This window comes from Chiloscyllium punctatum, chromosome 17 (assembly GCF_047496795.1).
Source record: "Chiloscyllium punctatum isolate Juve2018m chromosome 17, sChiPun1.3, whole genome shotgun sequence".
NCBI lineage: Eukaryota > Metazoa > Chordata > Chondrichthyes > Orectolobiformes > Hemiscylliidae > Chiloscyllium > Chiloscyllium punctatum.
This window is the reverse complement of record NC_092755.1, coordinates 74,583,130-74,599,993: the sequence shown is the minus strand read 5'-3', so window position 1 is coordinate 74,599,993 and position 16,864 is coordinate 74,583,130. Positions and strand designations below refer to the sequence as shown.

The 16,864-nt window shown below is 37.0% G+C and overlaps 1 protein-coding gene across 2 annotated transcripts in view; it reads right to left on the bottom strand.

The window, feature by feature from the left end:
• Nucleotides 1-508: 508 nt before the first annotated feature.
• The window catches only part of LOC140487985 (sarcoplasmic/endoplasmic reticulum calcium ATPase 2), a 92,312-nt gene continuing 75,956 nt past the window's right edge, over nt 509-16,864 (bottom strand). The window contains exons 16-21 of one of the 2 annotated variants that reach the window (XR_011962980.1): nt 12,626-12,828; nt 9,352-9,437; nt 8,538-8,671; nt 7,168-7,285; nt 3,591-5,220; nt 509-1,296 (exon numbers count right to left, since the gene is read on the bottom strand). Coding sequence is in view for 1 of the 2 variants with exons in the window: in XM_072587492.1 (XP_072443593.1) it covers nt 1,268-1,296; nt 5,100-5,220; nt 7,168-7,285; nt 8,538-8,671; nt 9,352-9,437; nt 12,626-12,828 (691 nt within the window). In the remaining variant the exon portion in view is untranslated. The remainder of the gene's footprint in view (nt 1,297-3,590; nt 5,221-7,167; nt 7,286-8,537; nt 8,672-9,351; nt 9,438-12,625; nt 12,829-16,864) is intronic. The other variant, XM_072587492.1, reaches the window with a different exon arrangement.

The window sequence follows — 16,864 nt, the reverse complement described above, 5'->3', positions numbered from 1 at the left end:
ATTCTGATGAAGCAGCTACAAGTTGAGGGAAAGTGATACCAGTTGCTTTCAAAGCAGATTGAGAGATGGAAATACAACTAGGAAAGAATAAGTCAAAATTCAAGGCTTGCAGATTATTGGAAACCGGTCTCTATCCAAATATCTCTTAGGCAGCATACAGTACAACATCCTGTATTATCTCAATTTTTTCCTTAAGCGATCAGGTTACAGAATAACAGTGAAGTAACATAATTGCTGTATATTTTAATAAAACTTGAACAAACTTAAGAGGCGTTCTCATTAAAAATAAAAACCTGAACCAATTTTAAAAGAATTAGGTGAAACGTTTTCAGGGTTACTTTTATTGAACTACATTACATTCTCAGTGCCAGAGTTAAATATGTCTATGAGCATAATTCTTATGTCTAGTGTGAGGAACAGCTACTTAAAATGATTCCAATCCTTCCTGTACCACAAAAAGCAAAATTTAAAATTTCACTGCGTGAACAGACTTAAGGTTGCACTTAAATAGAGGATGTAATGTGGAGTAACTTTATTTGCCTGAATTTATGAAATCTGCATGTTACAATGTCATCACTGAAATAAACATAAGATCTTATTTACAGGTTTTCAACATTAAACATGCTGCTTTCTGAGAACTGACAGGTTCTTTTCGAATTTGCATCGCAATTTTTTATTGTGCCAATGCTTGTGTTAATGCACTACAACTTAAAATAGTTAAGTTACAGTGCAAGAGGAAATTCTCTCATTTTATCTCACACCAAAGAGAGAAAAAAAACTTTCCTTAGAAAAAAATACATTGAATTAATGAAATTGTCAACCTACATGTAATTTACATTCAGGATTTGTACCTTTCATCTAAGTTTTTCATAAATATAATTGCATTTTGTACACAGCCATTTTTATAAAGTAGTTCTTTGTCTTGTTGACCCAATACACAGATTCTGTTACTTAAACAGAAGGCATGCATTTTCATAATGTACAATTTATAAATTCAAATGAAATCTTAGAGATGTAGGTCCGCAACAGTTGGTGACACTTATCTCTTCAGCAAAGAACCTGACCTCTCCGGAGTACTGTAAAGTTCACGAGGATGTATTGCACAAATGTACAGTTTCTCTTGAAGTCCTAAATTTTAAACACACTTCTTCCAAATAGCATACTATTGTTGCACATTATACATGCAATGGTCTTGGTAGTTGTGCTTAAAAACACACATGCACGCAATAACAAAAGAACCTTAGTTTTCTGAAAATTGTTAAGGGAATTACTTGTTCTCCTCTTCATCATCCATAACTGTTAAGAAAGGAAAAGAAAAATTAGTTGGTTGATAAAATAACAATGGCTTTTTAAAAAAAATAAATAACAGAATATCCAAATTAAACAATCTGCTCCAGGAAAGAAAGAAAGCAGAGTGCTGACACTGCTTGTTGATAGTGACAGAAAGTACTTCCAGAGGATATTAAGGATTCTGAGGAATAGGAACCGCATTTCTTTAAAACAGACAACTTTTGTTTTGTAAACACTTAAAGCAATAGTGCTACAGATAGATACTACATACCAGATTGGTTTTAAAAGGAACAAAAAAAGTGAACGAAACATGCAGAGTTTTTGTTAAAAAGGTGTGGGGGGGAAAAAGAATGACAGTCTATTGGCACCAATTTGTAAACAGTTCTGTTTATATCCCTACCCCCTGGAAAAAGGGACACGCTTTAGTTAATTTTTATCATGCCAATTTTTCCATGACTTTGCCTTTCAGAATTGCCGAATTGTGCGCACGCCCTTTCCTCACCGACAATTTTACTTTTAGGACACATGTAGCCAATCTACTGAAAGCCATCTGCTCAGCTGCTGTACCACTACCTTCATTGCCTAGCCATCTTGCTCTTTCTGCGAGAATTCCTTGTACAAGTTACTGTAATCTAAACTATCAACTGGCAGGTAGAAAATCACTAATCTGAATTCTAGCTCTATCCAATGTTTTAGTAGGGAGCTGCCATAGCCATTTCTCTCTAAAATGTTCTCTCTTCTGAATGGTGAAATCCCTTGGGTGCAAATTTACTCATGGCACTCATCCTCCAATATCGCACCCAAGTGAGTACAAATTTAAATGCAAGCTTCAATAATCAATACGGTCTCTGCCATGAGAAAATCTGATACGTACTCCTACATCCAGCATCACTGAATCTGGCTGGTTGTCACGCCCTATGGCAATTGCAGCATCTGATTTCTCCAGATCCGAGATCAGAGCCAAGTAGGAATTAAACTAGAAGTAATCCTGGTTTATTTGGCTATTGGATAAACTGGATAAGCCAACATGATCAGTCCAATGCAAATTCACAATGATGGTATTAACATGGGCAGATCCTTTACACTTCAGTATACTTCTACAATATTAATTATTTATGGTTGTTCGATATATTTCCAGCTGTAGTCTCTCAGTAGCAGTCAATTTTATTCCACGACCATTTTTTCCATTGGTCACTCACTTTTACTGCAGGAAGGGGGATTTTCTTTTTAAATTAGAATGGAGAAAACTTAAGCAGATCATTTAAATTTGACCAAACTGAATAATAAGGTATAAAATTAGAAACTCAGGTGAAACTAGAAGAATACCCTTTCTTTCTTCACAAATGGAATAAAGCCCAACAAATAAGAAAAAAAGTGCATGCATTTAATTGTTTTTATGAAACAAATAACAGATCTGAGAAATGGTGTCTTTGAATAAATGTTCTGAAATGAGTTAACAATTGGCCAACAGACCAGAAGTGTTCACAGGTGTAACTCATGAAATACATCCCTAGGTGTCAATAGGACAGTCTTACTGTCAAATGATGCAGATGGCATTCAGCAATAGCCTTAAGCAAGATTAAATGCCACTGTCAATCCTTCAAAACCTCACATGTACGCTTGGCCACACCTCAGCAAATACAAGCATGGATATAACAGTATTTGACAAGGGCATGACCAGTCAACAGTATTATAGATGGCCTCAGACAAGACTAATGTAAATAACGTGAGTCATTTAGTGAACATGCCATGATACAGATTACTTAGTGCTGAAAGCAGCTGAAGTCTGTTCCCTTTTGAAATGTTGAGATAAAAATCTTGAAGATGTACTGTAATATTATTACTTTAAAATGAAAAAACACCTACACAATATATTTTTTAATTAGTAAAAGAATCTCAACTGCTTTCATTTAATTTCTTCATCTGGATTAAAGGTGTATGAAAGCAAAGTGTTATTGTCCAAGCATGCTTTAAGCAGTCTGATCCAGGATTCAGATACAATGGTCATTTATAGACTCAAAAAGTACAATGTTACAACTTAATTTTGGAATTTCAAAATTTTAGATGATATTTCCAGTTATATTTAAAACTAGAAAGGGCATATTTCCTGAAATGTTCAGTATTACCAGAATGAAGGTTAAGCAGCAAGGGGGGTGGGGAAATTAAACTTCAAAAACAAAAATCTTGCAAGTTTTGACAGATGCATGTTGATCGAACATACCAGAATCCTGGACTAAACTCAATGTGTGTCTAACATCCAGAACTGGAATTAGGCAATTACAAAGTGTAAATATACTCACTTTAGATGATGAATTTTGGAAGGCATTGAAGAAAACACCATTGTTAGGTTTGTTAACACATGTAAAAATCACCTCACTTAAAATGTCACTTTAGAAAACATGCTTTTGAACACTATTACCCAACATTTAGATTATTATAATTGTAAACAGTTAGTATGATAATTTGTTAAAATTTACTTTTAGTTCTATACATTATGTCAAATGAGTATTTGGTAATGTGCTACTTACAGCTTGCACCTTAAATTTTCTAGTTTTAAAATATCTTTGTTGCATGTTTGTGCTCAGCATTAGCATCTAAAAGTAACAATTAGCTTTCAGCTACTTAAGTGTTTTCAAATACATGTGAGTAATAAATAGTTCTTCAAACCTTGGCTGAGTTTGCGTGACAACTAAGAGAATCTAACAAATAAGATCTAAAAACAATTTAAACTGCAGGGCTTTTTGTATTGCATTTGAAGAATCTACATGAGCCATCCTGGTAAAAAGAGAGACATTGAGAATTTCCTCTCTGTTAGTCTAAAACATTTTATTGACTCATGTGAATTAACCCTGATGTAGAACATCCAAGATGGAACTGGCAAAATAAGTAAAAGAATCCCATCAAGACTGTTACAACAAAATACAAATCAGCATTTTAAATAAATACCATTTAATTCATTGGGGACAAACAGCGATACTGGGTGTGGACTGAGGAAAGTGGAGTGTTCTGCACAGGCAGTAATTAGCATACCTCAAACAAGGTTGGACTGTAAACATGACAGAATTAAGAACACAGAATGAATACAAGAAGTAAAAGTAAAAAGGTAGTTGAGGTAGCAATACTCTGCTGAGTGCAGAAAATAATGGAGTCCTGAACTAAAAACCATTTACAGAAGGAACAAAATAAAAGTCTAAAATAGACCCCAATGAAAGTCGCCATGCAGTGACACACCGTGCATTTTTTTCCTCAAATTTCCAAAGAATTTAACATTCTCTAGTATTCCATTTTTAGCCAAAAAAAAAATACATCTGTCAACTCATTAGTTCAATTTATACACAAAAAGATGAACAAATTAGTAAGCAGAACATATCTATACATGCCTTTTCATCTACAAAAACAAAATTTTGCAGAAAATAGTATTAATCTCTGTACACACCAATGCACAGCTTTTTTTATTTAAAGTTTTTTTTTTAAATTGTGTAAAAATCAATCCTGTTTCTTTCTGGAGTTCAGGAAAAAAAATATTAACCATCCATATATGGGTTCATATGAAATTCAGCAGAAACAGACTCTTGGAATCATGTGTTTAAATGATAAAAATTTTGGTTGAAGTTAATCAAATGCCATGTCTTCACTATGCCAACGACAGCTCTATTTCAGTCAAGACCAGAACATTTCAGCAAAATTAGTGTCTGTACTGTAAAGCCAGAAAACCAGGGGTACAGAAATGAGCACAAAAGGCCAGGAAATCCCCTCTGTACATGCTGAGAAACCACACAGTTTGTCACTAGGCAGAGTATACTCTTTACCCGCTTCAAGGTAGTTACGAGCAATAAATTTGAGTGTCTCATCCAGCAGAATGACCGGTAGAGAGATTTTCAGCACCATCAGCCACTGTGTTACATCTAAAGGTGTAATTTGGAAGATGAGCTGCAAAGAGAAAGAAGAAAATAAAATCTGTTTTAGTCGCAATGGAGACATTTTGTTTTTAAGTGACTTACAGAATGAATCAATTTCAAAACAAAAATCAACTTTCTCTTTCAGCAACTCAAGTTATGCAGGAAAACAAAATTACAAGATAGACCCAAATGAATCCATTTTATTAGCTTATTTTTCTTTTTAAAGTCACACCTATTAACACAATCCTGATAACACGGGATTTTCACACTTCGTCTTCTCAAATTCCTAAAACTAAATGAAAGTTAATTGCCATGGACAAGGGCTTGAAAAACTGGGACACTTCTACATGGCGACATGAAATTATTTTTTGGGAGAAATTGAATTCAGATCAATAAAGTATTATGGTAGAGAGCAAAGGGATAAATAAAACATGCCTTATACTGGCTGACCTAAAAATATGTAATTTAAGAAGAATGAAGTTTTTATTTCTCCACACAGGGCTATCACAACATTAAATGTTTAACAACTGGTTACTGTGACAGAGGTTACAACATTGCTTCTGGAGGAACTGAGAAAATTAAACTAGGAGACAGAAGAACAGAATCGGAGATTGAAGATTTTCATATAAAGAGCTACCATGTTCTCCATATGATGACAGGAAAATATTTATATCCTGTAGTTCATGTCCTTTGCTTCATTTACATAGTACGAAATATTGTCAAAGCTTGAGCATCATGCAGACTTGTGCCTGGAAGAGACTTGGTTGGAACTGGAGTAACGAACTAATCAAGTTAAATGAGCCAGCTAATGATTGATCAATATTGCCTCAACATTTACATTAAAACAAACAGTGACTGCAAGTAAGGAAAAAAACTAATTAAAAACACAGACGTGACTTATGTCTTATGTATCATGTATCAGAATGCAAATCAAAGACAAGGGTCACACTAAATTTGAGAGATTATCAAAATCAGAGAAAACGTTGATTCCAAGGAATGCACAATATATTTCTTACAAATGGCTCTGAACTAGTAATGTATTTATCTAGAACTTAGCAAGATTATAGAAAGGGATCATAATTAAATACAAGTGCTCAAAAATGTCATAGGCTCGAGATGACTAGAAATAAAAGAAAATTTTCCCTTATCAGGAGGAAGTAACAAGTGGGGAAAAGTTTACAACAAACATGGATACATTCAAAGAGAAAAAGGACAATGATTATTTTCTTGCTGGATATTGTAGCCAAGTTATCCCATATTAGATGGGAACTGAATAAAGAGGAAGAGAAACACTAGCATTCAGAGAAGAAGGATGGCAAGTTAATACTGGCAATTAAAGTGATTATTTTCATGACCTGTATAGCAAAGGTTTTATGCACTAAATTTTGTGTTTTCCCCATGGGCGGGTAGGCCCACAAGTTACTTCACCTAACAAAGGGGGCAGCACTCCAAAAGCTTGCAATTCCAAAGCGACCTGTTGGACTAACCCGATGTCATGTGATTTCTGACCTTGCCCACCCTAGTCCAACACTGGCACCTCCACATCACAAACAAGGGTGTCATACTCACTGCCTGCATGCCTCCATCATAATCTGGAGAAGTGGGAAACCTAGAGCATCTCTTTGAGGGGTCCATAAATGGGAAACCAATGCCTAATTAGGGACCGCATATCATTGCCTTGCTAATTGAACAGGTGGCGGGAGATACCAGCATTCAAATATATTAGTCTAGTAAATTTAACCCAGTAGACTGCTAGCCAGTTATGGTGGGGAGAATATTCTTGCTGGATTGTGGGGAACATGCCCTCAGTAAATCAATCCAGCCTTACGTAAAATAGCTTGAATAAAGATATTGTAATCTAATTTAGGAAATAGGGGCCAGTAGAATTAATCACAAAATTCTAGAAAACAGTCAGATGCATTCTACAGTGAAATGAAAACATCCTAGAATATAGGACAAAGCAAGTAATGTGACTGACCGGTAGTGGTTCCACGTATAAGATGAGGAAGTGAAGAGACATTGACAGGCAAATTGAACCCAATAACCAGACGTTTTCCCAAGGTGGCATTTTTAACAATGACTGGTTCTCTGATAAACTGAAAGATAAAATTAAACAAGTAGGTACTCAAAGCAATTCTCTCATTTTGATCACATTAACCCCAAGTGAAACAAATCCATGAAAAAAAAAGCAAAATAATGCAGATTCTGGAAATCTGAAACAAAATTGAAAATGTTGGAAACACTCAGCTGATCAGGCATTTTCAGAAAGACAATTAGTTTTTCTGGTTGATTAACTTTTGTGAACATAGTTTCTAATTCTCTTATATATTGCCTGACCGGTTAAGTATTTCCAGCAATCTGACTTGGTTTTTTTCCAGTAGAAATTAAACACTGAAGGCATGAAGTTTCAGCTGCCATGAAAAACTGAAGGCTGTTTTAGGGTGAATGTATCATCTTCTGATTAACAGACTAACTTCTTCCTTAGTCTGTTGCAAAGCTCTCTACATATCTGAAGATTTTTGTCAGTGTTATTCGGGTGCTAGTTGCTGGAAGTGCACAAGAAATGCAAAAATTGACTCATCTTTCCGGTTTTGCAATCAAATGTCTGCAGAAACACAAACAGAATGATGCTGCCATTGACCTTTGGAAATAAATGTAAAACTACAACAGTGGATAATTGTAGTGAGGATGAATTAGTACTTATTGCTATATTATGATAAATCATGTACACCCACCTCACAAAAAAGAAAATTTACAAGCTTCAACAGTGACCCTTTAAAGTATTACATCGTAAATGAAATTGAAGAGGACATTATTTCTACTCCAAGCTGGCATGGACTAGGCAATTAGATGACTACTTTAAACATTTAGTATGTGAATCGATTTCCATATAAAAATTGGGTAGAGTGTGTTCATCACAATTCATAATAATAGTGTGTACATTCAAACATTGACACTTTAAAGTGCCATATCCCATACAAATTTACTAAAAATAAGGTACACCCTGAAAAATAAGTGGAGGGAGGGATTTTTGGGCTAAATGGGAATGTAGAATCCTCCGATTAGTCATGTTCTTTATGAATAGCAGAGCAGGCTTGAAGGACCAAATGATCTACTCCTGCTCCTAATTCGTGTATTTGTATGCACGTTCATGATAATTATCATCATTTTAATTTTATGAATAAGCATTGGGTAACAATGAGCACCTACAGCATGATCTACAAAACCATTGCTCAAACATATGCCTCCATACAACATGTATACACTGGAATTATTAGCGAATATTTCTGTTCACACAGTAGTAATTACAAGTAGAAAGCCTAACATTTCAAGGCTAGTGTTTCTAACCTGTTAAGAGCATTACACATCTCAATGGTCACCAGGACAGACAGCGCCATAGTCATTGGATAAGGCGATTCAAATACTTCGCAGTCAACATCTTCAAAATCTGGGTTTTCTGGATTACATTGTAAGAAATGGCTCTGTAGAAACAGACAAAATATACAGACATTAATTATAAACATAAGATTTTAAAGAGTTTTATAACTGTTCAGTGGGTGAATGCATGGTGCCATTAGTATTTCTGGTTCTCTTTCCAAAAAGAGGTAAAAAGTTCCAGATTTAATCTGGACGCACAGCTAGAGGTAGTTGAATGCAACTATAGGGATATTGGTGTCATCTTCCAAGGCTTGAAGCAGAAAAATCAGGCATCCAATTGTTACTTGTGATTAGCCCAGAAGACTGGAAACAGGACAGTGATAAAAATTAAACTCAACTTTGATATGCTCCACAGCTGCAAGGAGGTCACCATTTACAAGCTAATGGGCTACTTAGGTGAGCTATTGGCTGGTTATCAGGACAGCTACTAAGGATTCACCAACTTCAGTAACAAAGGAGGAACAGAATCTTAAAATCTCTAGATGTATTTCGTAGGAGAAACCATTACCTGGTTTGGATTTAGAACATTAAACTTCACACGTAAAATCAAGTAATTGACTTAGTTGCAAGACAGCTCTGCACAAATCAGTTTCACTTGATTGCCCAACATTACATTTGCATTTTAAGCACTAAAGGATAAGTGTGTGATTTGCAATGTTAGCCTTTCAGAATGGAGTACAAAGAAATGCTTTCATGTTAAAAATATAACGGAATGAAATATTACCAGCTGGTAATAAGTTACTCTGGGTCCATCTTCAGCAGCTATGAACCACCAAGCAGCAGCACCAACTGTTGCAGCTCCTACATAACCTGAAAATGGATCAAACAATAAATTATTTTTATTTCTTTTAGGGATACTAGATTGAAGCTTAAGCTTTGGTCCAGTAAATAGCTTAAGGATGGCAGAGATATATTTTATTGGAAAGAAAACATCTGCAGAATTATGAGAAGAAAACTGGAAAATATCACAAGTGATTGCTTAGAGAATTAGTTGTAGACATGGGCTGAATGGCCTTCTGTACTGTAACAATTCAATGATGATAGCCTGCTTACATGATGATATCCAGAATCCATCCCTTTGATTAAGGGTAATTGTCACATTAAAAGTTACTTGGTTGCTAAATGCACACGGAGAGATAAACAGGTCTGATTATGTGCAGCCAGAGTTGCTCAGTAATCCAAAACTGATGAAATCACATTAGTTACTTGAACACATGAACAAAAATATGCAGGGTGTTCTTTTCACATTGCTAGGGAACCTGCACTGAATTAATCTACTAATTCCCTTGAAGTCACTGAAGAAATGTGGCAATTAAAGCATATGTCAAGTGACAAGTCTAAAAATAATTTCCCAGACATCATCCCTACTGCAGAAGACAGTGACAATTATATTCTGTTCATAACTGGACAGATTTAAAAGATATTTTTAAAAAATTAGAAATCAAGTGAAAGACTAGAACCTAACCAAATGACGAGCTTCAAATGCATAAAAAATGCATTTTCTTTTTAAAAAAGTAAAATAGCACTCAAGACTTCTCACACTAAGTTGTTTAATTTTATACTAAGGTAAGGGATGCCCATCAATACAGTGCAGTCACAATTAAATCCAAAGATGGCTGAAGAATCTTGAAAGTCCATACTGGTTAATGGCAAAGCTTCGATGGTCAGTGACCTCGAAGTGAAGGAGCCATTGGGAAGTAGTGACCATAATACAATAAGTTTCAATCTGCAATTTGAGAGGGAGTGGGTACAATCTGAAGTGACAATATTTCAGTTGAATAAAGGGAAATATGGAGCTATGAGGGAGCAAGTGGCCAAAGTTCAATGGTTCAATACCTTAACAGGGAAGACCGTGGAGGAACAATGGCGGATATTTCTGTGTATAATGCAGAAGATGCAGGATCAGTTCATTCCTAAAAGGAAGAAAGATCCCAGGAGGAGACATGGGCGGCCGTGGCGGACAAGGGAAGTAAAGAAACATATAAGGTTAAAAGAGAAAAAGTATAACTTAGTGAAGATAAGCGGGAAAACGGAGGACTGGGAAGCTTTTAAAGAACAACAGGGGATTAGTAAGAAGGAAATACGCAGAGAAAAAATGAGGTACGAAGGTAAACTGGCCAAGAATATAAAGGAGGATAGTAAAAGCTTTTTTAGGTATGTCCAAGGCAAAAAAATGGTTAGGACAAAAATTGGGCCCTTGAAGACAGAAGCAGGGGAATATATTACTGGGAACAAAGAAATGGTAGAGGAATTAAATGGGTACTTCAGATCTGTGTTCACTGGGGAAGACACAAGCAATCTCCCTGAGGTAACAGTGGCTGAAGGACCTGAACTTAAGGGAATTTCTATTTGCCAGGATTTGGTGTTGGAGAGACTGTTAGGTCTGAAGGTTGATAAGTCTCCGGGACCTGATGGCCTGCATCCCAGGGTACTGAAGGAGGTGGCTCGGGAAATCGTGGATGCGCTGGTGATTATTTCCCAGAGTTCAATAGAATCGGGGTTGGTTCCTGAGGATTGGAGGGCGGCTAATGTTGTGCCACTTTTTAAGAAGGGTGGGCGGGAGAAAGCAGGAAATTATAGACCAGTTAGTCTGACCTCAGTGGTGGGAAAGATGCTGGAGTCTATTATAAAGGATGAAATTACGGCACATCTGGATAATAGTAACAGGATAGGACAGAGTCAGCATGGATTTATGAAGGGGAAATCATGCTTGACTAATCTTCTTGAATTTTTTGAGGATGTAACTCGGAAGATGGACGAGGGGGATCCAGTGGATGTACTGTACCTGGACTTTCAGAAAGCTTTTGATAAAGTCCCACACAAGAGGTTAGTGAGTAAAATTAGGGCGCACGGGATTGGGGGCAAAGTACTAGATTGGATAGAGAATTGGTTGGCTAATAGGAAACAAAGGGTAGTGATTAACGGCTCCATTTCGAAATGGCAGGCAGTGACCAGTGGGGTACCGCAGGGATCCGTGCTGGGACCGCAGCTTTTTACGATATATGTAAATGACATAGAAGATGGTATCAGCAATAACATTAGCAAATTTGCTGATGACACAAAGCTAGGTGGTAGGGTGAAATGTGATGAGGATGTTAGGGGATTACAGGGTGACCTGGACAAGTTAGGTGAGTGGGCAGATGCATGGCAGATGCAGTTTAATGTGGATAAATGTCTGGTTATCCACTTTGGTGGCAAGAACAGGAAGGCAGATTACTACCTCAATGGTATCAAATTAGGTAAAGGGGCTGTTCAGAGAGATCTGGGTGTTCTTGTCCACCAGTCAATGAAGGCAAGCATGCAGGTACAGCAGGTCGTGAAGAAGGCTAATAGCATGCTGGCCTTCATAACAAGAGGGATTGAGTATAGAAGCAAAGAGGTGCTTCTGCAGCTGTACAGGGCCCTGGTGAGACCACACCTGGAGTACTGTGTACAGTTCTGGTCTCCAAATTTGAGGAAAGACATTCTGGCTATTGAGGGAGTGCAGCGTAGGTTCACGAGGTCAATTCCTGGAATGGCAGGATTGCCTTACACGGAAAGACTGAAGCGACTGGGCTTGTATACCCTTGAGTTTAGAAGACTGAGAGGGGATCTGATTGAAACGTATAGGCTTATGAAAGGACTGGACACTCTGGCAGGAGGGAACATATTTCCGTTGATGGGGGAGTGCCGAACCAGAGGACACAACTTAAAAATACGGGGTAGACCATTTAGGACAGAGATGAGGAGAAACTACTTCACCCAGAGAGTGGTGGCTGTGTGGAATGCTCTGCCCCAGAGGGCAGTGGAGGCCCAGTCTCTGGATTCTTTTAAGAAAGAATTGGATAGAGCTCTTAAAGATAGTGGAGTCAAGGGGTATGGAGATAAGGCTGGAACAGGATACTGATTAGGAATGATCAGCCATGATCATATTGAATGGCGGTGCAGGCTCGAAGGGCAGAATGGCCTACTCCTGCATCTATTGTCTATTGTCTTTGCCAACTCTAACATATACTCACATCCAATAGCCATATAGCGGAAGAAGAGCCAGCCACTGATCAAGGGTTCCTTAGGACTGCGAGGTGGTTTGTCCATTATGTCCAGGTCAGGCGGATTAAAACCTAGTGCTGTGGCAGGCAATCCATCTGTCACCAAATTCACCCACAGGAGCTGCACAGGTATCAAAGCCTCAGGGAAGCCTAAAGCTGCTGTCAGGAAAATACTGAGGGAGGGTGGAGGAAAAAGAAACACAGTTATATTTTCTATTAGTGCTACATATATTACATGCAACATTCCTGCTCTCAATTCAGGCAAAAGCTACATTCCCGAAGGAAATATGGCTGCTTGAAAGATTCACACTTCTGTGTGACAGAATAGCTCAGCAGAATAACTGCAACTTAAATGGATTTTTATCCTGTTTGTAATGACTTTCAAAAAGATTAATACAATATTTAAGTAATTAAGTTAGCTCGCCAAGCTTGCAAGTTTGTTTTCATATGTTTCATCACCATACTAGGTATCATCATCAGTGAGTCTCTGGTGAAGTGTGGGTGGTACGCCCCACCACTATTTATAGATCTTGGTTTCTTAACGTCATTTCTGTTTTTTCTCCACCGAGGGATAGATAGATAGGCTCTACATTGATGCATTTATTGATGGAGTTCTGGTTGGAATGCCACGCCTCTAATGAATTCACGTGCATGTCTTTTTTTCACCTGCCCTTGGATGTGCAGGTGAAAATGGTGTCCTTCTTTGTCTGTATGTATGTATAGAAACTAGTGATAGTTTCTTTTGTTTGTGTCTAGTGATGGTCGTGTCTTTTGGTGGCCAGTTGGTGTTCAAGTATCCTGGTGGCAAGTTTCCTGCTAAGTTTTTCAGATGTGACCTTTTTAAAAAAAAACGAACAGTTCTTGCATGTATCTTGTAAATAACGTTAGTTTTGCTGGTAGTATCTAATGAATTCTTTAGGTTCATCAGTCGCTGTTTAAGCATGTCGGTAGGTTTGAGGGCTAACCATGATGCCAAGGGGTCTGAGTAGTCTGGAAGTCATTTCTGATATGTCTTTGATGTAAGGTAACGTGGATGTTGTGTCTGCTTGTTTGGGCTTGTTTCTGAGGAATAAGCAGTTTGTGCTTATTTGGTACCCATTTTTCTTGAAAACGTTGTATAGATATTTTTCTTCTGTTTCTTGTAGTTCTCCGGTGCTGCAGTGTGATGTAGCTTGTTGAAATAATGTCTTGATGCACCTCGGTTTGTGGATGTTGGGCTGATTGCTTCTTAAGTATTTGGTCTATTTTTGTTGTTTTTCTGTAGATGCTGGTTTGAAGCTCTGTTAACTGTACATTCAAACTGTCATGTCTAGGAATGGGGGTCTGTTGCCATTCTCCTCCTCTTGTGAATTTTATGCCTATCAGGATTTCGTTGTTGTGTGTTTCCTCTAATTTGTTCCATTTTTGGATAGCAAAGGTGTCATTTACGTAGCTGGTTGGATAAATGGGAGGGCAGCTTGTTCAAGTCTCTGCATTACTGCTTCTGCTAGGGGCCCTGATATTGGTGATCACATAGTAATATAGCAGAAGCTACGTGGATGACACCTGTGTCCTCACAAAATGGAACAAATTAGAGGAGACATACAATGTCAACAATATCCTGGTGGGCATAAAATTCACAAGAGGAGGAAAATGACCCCCATTCCTAAACGTGACAGTTGAACATATAGTTAACAGACAGCTTCAAACCAGCATCTGACATCTGCAGAAAAACAAACAGACCAAATACTTTGCTTCAGAAGCAATCACTCCAACACCCACAAACTGAGCTGCATCAAGACATTATGTCAACAAGCTACATCACACTGCAGCACCCAAGAACAATCAAAAGAAGAAAAATATCTATACAACGCTTTCAAGAAACACAAGTCCCAATAAACACAAACCATTGATTCCTCAGAAACAAGCCCAAACAAGCAGACTCAATGCAACCAAAAACTATAGTCATGTTACCTTACAAAGACATATTAGAAATGACATCCAGACTACTTAGACCTCTTGGTATCATGGTAGCCCACAAACCTACAAACATACTCAAAAAACGTCTAATGAACCTAAAGGATCCATTAGGTAGTACCAGCAAAACTAAATGTTATTTACAAGATACCATGCAAGAACTGTTGAAATAAAAACACACATCGGACAAACTAGCAGGAAACATGCCTCCAGGATACACGAACACCAACTGGCCACCAAAAAACACGACCTACTGTCAAAAGTTTACAGTGTGATGTAACTGAAATTATATATTGAAAAAGACCTGGATTGTTTGTTAGTCTCTCATCTGTAAGAATGACTATGTTGGTTTCAGTTCTTTCATATATAAATTGCAAAACTCTTACAAGTTACATTCTCACTTGAGAATGCGAGTATGATTTCAAATACATGACACTGTAAACTTTTGCTATAAATTATGTGTCTTACAATCTTATACTCCACAACCACCTGAAGGAGCAACTCTCTGAAAGTTAGTGCTTCCAATTAAACCTGTTGGACTATAACCTGGTATAGTGTGATTTTTAATTGTGTGTAGCGATTCAGTATGTATGCAATATTTGTTCAAAAAGGTGAAATGGGGATAACATGCTGCTGTTGTGTAATATACAGATGGTCAAAAACTTCTAGACATATTTATGAAGACACTTTTAAATTTCAAAGCTACGAATTTTAATCAGTTTTAATTAGGGAGGACTGGAATTAATATATTAAAAGCAAGACTCATTAACTAAAAGCATAAGCTGAAAAATAATGAAGAATAATGCAATTGGATTGAGGAAATTTAGATCCCTTACACAATCATTGGCAGATGCAGTTCAACACAACGATGTGTGAAATAATGCTTCCTGAATGACCTATTAAATTTAACCAAAAATCATAGCCAGGCCGAGTGGCCCCCAGTTTACAGGTCAAATTAACTGATTGCTCTAATTAATTGTAATGCTGTAATGCTATTCCAACAGCAATCTGATGGGGAGTGGTAGAATCCGATAAGTAAAGTAAGGCTCCATTCTTGGCCTCTTTCGAAAGTCTGCTTTTAATTAGAATATATTTGGATATAAGGAAGGAACAGCTTGGGAGTGATACTTCCTACAGTCACATAGTAAAGTACTTCAAAGCTCACAGACAAAAATGGGTCTTGGAAGAAGGCACTAAAAGTCATGCCAAAAGGAATGCAAGTATCAACAGTAACCAGGTGAGATGTAAAGGCTTATAGATTTTATAATTTTAAATTTAAACATAAGAGTGCTTGATTACTGAGAAAATGGCAGAAGAGGATCTGGGCTGAATAAACAAAAAGAAATCTAGGTGAAAGCAATTTAAGTTCCAGCTAATGACACGTGTTCCAAATTTCTAAGTCTACCATTCCAACTATCTTTCTAACACCTGTGATTCTTTTCAGTGAACAAATTTGCTCAGTCCACATTTGAAATAATACACCATCTGAATTTTTTTTCCAAAGGGGAGTTTTAAAATGTACATCTTGCCTCACCAGGATGACTCAAGGAAGATCTTGAGTTTACTTCATTCAAAATTGAAAAAAATGCAGACACTAAAGCTCTTTCTTAAACATTGCTGTTAAATGTAAATTTCTCATTCCAAGTTCTTTTTAATCCTAGTAATGAAAACAACAGTTATAAGTGTAGTCTAACCAGTGCAATACCCAACCTCAGTACAACATTTTACAGACTTGCACTCTATTGTTGAATTCATGTAACTGATGAATGCATGGAACTGATTTTTGAAATATGACTAACAGCATAATAATAAGAAAGAAGATGAATGATATGACGAGAATTCAGCTTAGTGACGTCGGTTAATGACATCTTGGGCCCTCTTCTCAATCTAGTATCCTAGATGACAACTAGTTAAGTTCATCCCGACTAATTGAAATGATTAGGTTGGAGACTTCAGTGGAAGTGAATAAGGTGGTGATTTCAAAATACTAATAATATTCAAAACACTGCACAAACTTTATTTTCTAAAGACCCATATAAATTGGCTGAATTACTTAACTAGTTGTCATCTAGGATACTAGATTGAGAAGAGGGCCCAAGATGTCATTAACCAACGTCACTAAGCTGAATTCTTGTCATATCATTCATCTTCTTTCTTATTATTATGCTGTTGCTGTGTTAGTCATATTTCTATAATCAGTTCCATGCATTCATCAGTTACATGAATTCAACAATAGAGTGCAAGTCTGTAAAA